Below are 4,367 nucleotides of genomic sequence, written 5' to 3'. Positions count from 1 at the left end.
TTCAGTTCACCCTGCCTAATTGTAGTTGAAAAGTCAAATTAAGCTTGATTAATGATATACTGTGACTGATCAAATAAACTACAGCATCGAGAATATGTGTTTTGCATCATTTTCAATTTTAGTCATAGTGTTATGCGAAAAAACACACATAAGAAATGATTGCTGACAGCACTTTTATTTTCAGAGACAGTTTTTTCTTTCACACAAAAACACAACAGTGAGTGTCTTTCAATGCTTTTAAACACTTGTTTCCTTGTTCTTTGTCATATCACAAATGATGTGTATGAACACTCGTTTTGAATTAAATGTGTGCATGTGTTTGAATACTGTCTCACAGAGCAGCATGCTCTGTGTTTAGTAAGTACGGTGTGAAGTGGTGGTGGTTTGCTTTATTTGGATTGTTGGTCCACCAGTTGAGATGGTGTGGGAACCACCTGATGAGCCAGAGTGAGATCCACCAGAGAAAGAGACAGATCCACCTGAAAGGCAAAAGAGTCATTAATGCTTAACGTAAAACATGCCTAAAACTGACCTACAAAGATAGATTTCAATTACCTGGTATTTGAGTCCTGGAAGAGTAGGAGGGAAAAAAAAGAAAGAATTAGTGAAGCCATTCCAGGACAAGATAATGTACCATGATCTATGCTTCACTGACTTCAACTCACATTAACTTTTATAAATAAATGACCTTACTTAATGTCCTGATTTTCCAGGAGGCATCTGTAGGTGGCGATCTCCTGCTCCAGACGGCTCTTGATGTCCAGCAACATGACGTAATCTCGTCCCTGTTGCTCAATGCTAGCTCGCATTTGACACAGCTCGTTCTCCAACATGTTGATTTGGCTCTGGTAGCCTGCTAGCATACAGCTGTACCTGTTCTCTGTGTCTGCCAGTGAGTTCTCCAGTGCCGCTTTCTGTTTGAGTAATGAGAACAAGCAGAAAGATCTTAATAAAGCATACTTGGGCATAAAACTGCCTTTGGTTCAGATAATGTATCTAATGTCTTTCACTCTACATTCCACTTGTTTCTCACCATGCAAAGTTGAGACTGTAGCTCGATCTCCAGACCCTGCAGAGTGCGTCGCAGATCTGTGATCTGTGTCTTGGTTGTTTGGATGATTTCTGTGCTCTGGGTCACCTCTTTGGTCAATCCTGCCGTCTAAAAGAAAGACAGAAACACACAATATGAATTCAAGTCCTGAATATCGTAATGTAAGATAATATTGTTTTACCACAGTAGCATAAGACACCAGCTGGAATATGTGGTTTATTCTTCAGTAAAGTCAGTTTTTCAGTATAATGGTAAATTAGAATTCACAACAAAATAATTTAAAGAGACAGACAAGGTCTTACCTGGTTTTTAAACCAGTCTTCCTGTTCCCTGCGGTGTTTCTGTATGATGGTCTCATAATGACAACGAATCTCGTCCAGAACCTTGTTCAGGTCTTGCTGAGGTGCAGCATCAACCTCTACATTCACTGTGCCTGTCAGCTGACACCTCAGTGCTGCCAGCTCCTAAAACGTCATAATATAATATAATATAATGGTCCAAACTTTCAGGATCAGTATAGATGATTATGTCAGAAAGTCACTACAAACCTCCTGGTGGTTCTTCTTCATAAACTCCAGCTCTTCCTGCAAATTCTTGATCTGCATCTCTAGGTCGGCCTTTGCCCGGTGTGTCTGGTCCAGCAAGTGACGCAGGTTAGCGATATCGGACTCCACGCACTGGCGCATCACCACCTCATGCTCATATCTGATTGGTGGAAAGGTCACACAGGGAATTAAACTCACCGATCAACGTTTAAACATGACGAATATCATATATATACACACACTACCGTTCAAAACTTTGGTCTCAGTATGAAAGTATTAAAATATTTTTGAAAGTCTCATGCTCACCAGTGCTGCATTTATTGGATAAAAATACAGTAAAACAGTAATAATGTAAAATATTATTTCAAATGCAATGTCAAAGCTGAATTTTCAGCATCATAACAGTCTTCAGTGTCACATGATCGTTCAGAAATCAATCTAATACACTGATTTGGTGCTCAAGACATATTCTTCTTCTTTTTATTCTTCTTCTTATTATTATTATCAATGTTGAAAACAGTTGTGCTGCTTTATGTTTTTGTCGAAACTGTAATAAATTACAACAACAACAAAAAATCTTTATGACTCCAAACTTTTGAATGGCATATAGATAAACAATGTGAAGCTGTTGCATTTTAGGCATCAACATAGTTATGTCTAAGTTAGTGGTCAACACTGTTTAACTTACTTCACCCTGAAGTCATCAGCAGCCAGTTTAGAGTTGTCGATCTGCAGGAGGATGTTGGCGTTGTGGATGGTAGCATTTTTAATCTGAAAGGTAAAATATTAATAAATAAATTGTATTACATTAGAACGTATTTAAATCTGGAGCATTGCTGTAGATCATCAGAACCTGAAGTGATTATCTGCAGTCTGATTTTCAGCTGCTGTATGCAAAGAAATGTCAGTACACTAGAATTTGCTATGTGTCATTCATTTAGAGATCACTGTACCTTGTCCTTCAGGTCCTTGATGGTGTTCCAGTAGGCGCTGTAGTCCCTCTGTGCGATCGGCCCCTTCTTCTCATAGTACTCGCGGATCTGCCTCTCCAGAATGGCATTGGCAGCCTCCAGGGAGCGCACCTTCTCCAGGTAGGACGCCAGACGGTCGTTCAGGTTCTGCATGGTGGCCTTCTCATTCAGCTGGTAATCATTTACAACACAGCCTCCTGGTGCAAATCCTCCACCAAATCCTCCACCAAATCCTCCACCATATCCTCCACCATATCCTCCACCATATCCTCCGCCAAAACCGTATCCTCTGCAGTATCCTCCACCACCTCCAATTCTGGAATGCAGCAAGGAGGAAGAGATGCGGGTGCTTCCACCATGACCACCTCCATGCACGCTGAAGGCTTTATGTGGGAAGGCTGGCGAACAGCTCCGACTCTTGGTGACTATGGACTTTGAGGTCACAGTCTTGGGACCTTTGTAGGATGTCGTGCAAACAGAGACCGACATAGTTGGGATGAGATGAACCCAGAGAGGACACTGAAGGAAACCGTTAGAGTTGTCCTGGCTAGGATGGCACGTTTGAGTCCAGCTCTGACCTCTTATAGAGATGGAGATCCAGGGTGGCTCCAGCACTTTGTGGGTGGGTAAGGGAGGTAAAGGTGTGTGTGAGAGAGTGTGTTTGTGCCAGACCCAGCTGTCACCACCAGCAGAGTTAAAACTTAGTGTTCAGGTTCCACCCTGGTGAGGAAACTGCAAAAGAATTTTATACTCCTTAGATGTACTCACCCTCCAGACTACAATGAAGGGAGTGCAATAAGACAACTAGGCTTTCGACACACAAGTTGTATGTATGTGTGTGTTAATTAGCGTGTTTGTAAGTGTTTTGTGCCAGTGGAGGAAATCTCTTTGAGAGTTAGAGGCAGAAAAAGGAGGCTGAGCCGGGCAAGCGAGGATAGAGATTTTATAAATTCACCATTTTAATAATAATAAAGAGGGATTTAGCTGACAGGTAACTCCCTGAGGCCATGTGAGATCATCTAAGACAGTTTCACCACCCTTTTACAGGTCATACGGATCAGCCTGAGTACTTCAGCCCAGTTTGTTTATTATATTGTGGTTAATTACATATCATCATGTTTTTATTAATATTAATTTATTTATTATTATTACATGTAACATATTTTTATTCAAATTTTGAGTAATTTTCATTTTGCATGAAACCGTTTGTTATTCCGGTTTCATGCACTAGATGTCGCTGTGAGCCACTAGGTTCAGTATCAGCGCTGATTCTCGCAGCTCTCGCCGGGTGCAGTGGCGCGCGCCTGTAATCCAAGATACTGGGAAGCTGAGGCTGGAGGATCGCTTGAGCTCAGGGGTTCTGGGCTGCAGTGGACTATGTCGATCGGGTGTCCGCACTAAGTTCGGTATCGATATGGTGCTCCTGGGGCTGGGGGAGCCCGGGACCACCAGGTCGTCTAAGGAGGGGTGAACCGGCCCAGGTCGGAGACGAAGCAGGTCAAAGTCCCCGTGCCGATCAGTAGTGGGATCGCGCCTGTGAATAGACACTGCAGTGCAGCCTGAGCGATACAGCGAGACGCAGTCTTTTGTGTGCACAGTTATACTCAGTGTCAAATAAATGTAATTACAACAAATCATTATTTGTAATTGTAGTCTTTTAAGGTTTTAAATTAGATGTCAATATTTTGCATTTTTAATTACTGTATTTATTTAACAATCGAAAAACAACATCTGTAAATCTATACATAGCCAATATACACAAATCCGCCGCGAACTCTATGGGCGTCGCCATCTTGCCTG

General features: G+C 42.0%; 1 protein-coding gene across 1 annotated transcript; it reads right to left on the bottom strand.

The window, feature by feature from the left end:
• Positions 1 to 272: 272 nt before the first annotated feature.
• Positions 273 to 3,056, bottom strand: LOC307149924 (keratin, type I cytoskeletal 19-like; the record flags this gene model as incomplete). The annotated part of the gene is made up of 8 exons (XM_079856545.1): positions 273 to 479; positions 556 to 569; positions 694 to 914; positions 1,034 to 1,159; positions 1,354 to 1,515; positions 1,600 to 1,756; positions 2,285 to 2,367; positions 2,550 to 3,056. The coding sequence occupies 8 exons, from the start codon at positions 3,054 to 3,056 to the stop codon at positions 355 to 357; spliced, it is 1,395 nt and encodes a 464-aa protein (XP_079712671.1). The 3' UTR covers positions 273 to 354.
• Positions 3,057 to 4,367: the final 1,311 nt, after the last annotated feature.

Source organism: Squalius cephalus (assembly GCF_949319135.1).
Source record: "Squalius cephalus genome assembly, chromosome: 22".
Taxonomy (NCBI): Eukaryota; Metazoa; Chordata; class Actinopteri; order Cypriniformes; family Leuciscidae; genus Squalius; species Squalius cephalus.
Note: the sequence above shows the minus strand (reverse complement) of the source record. Positions and strands in the feature narration are given on the sequence as shown.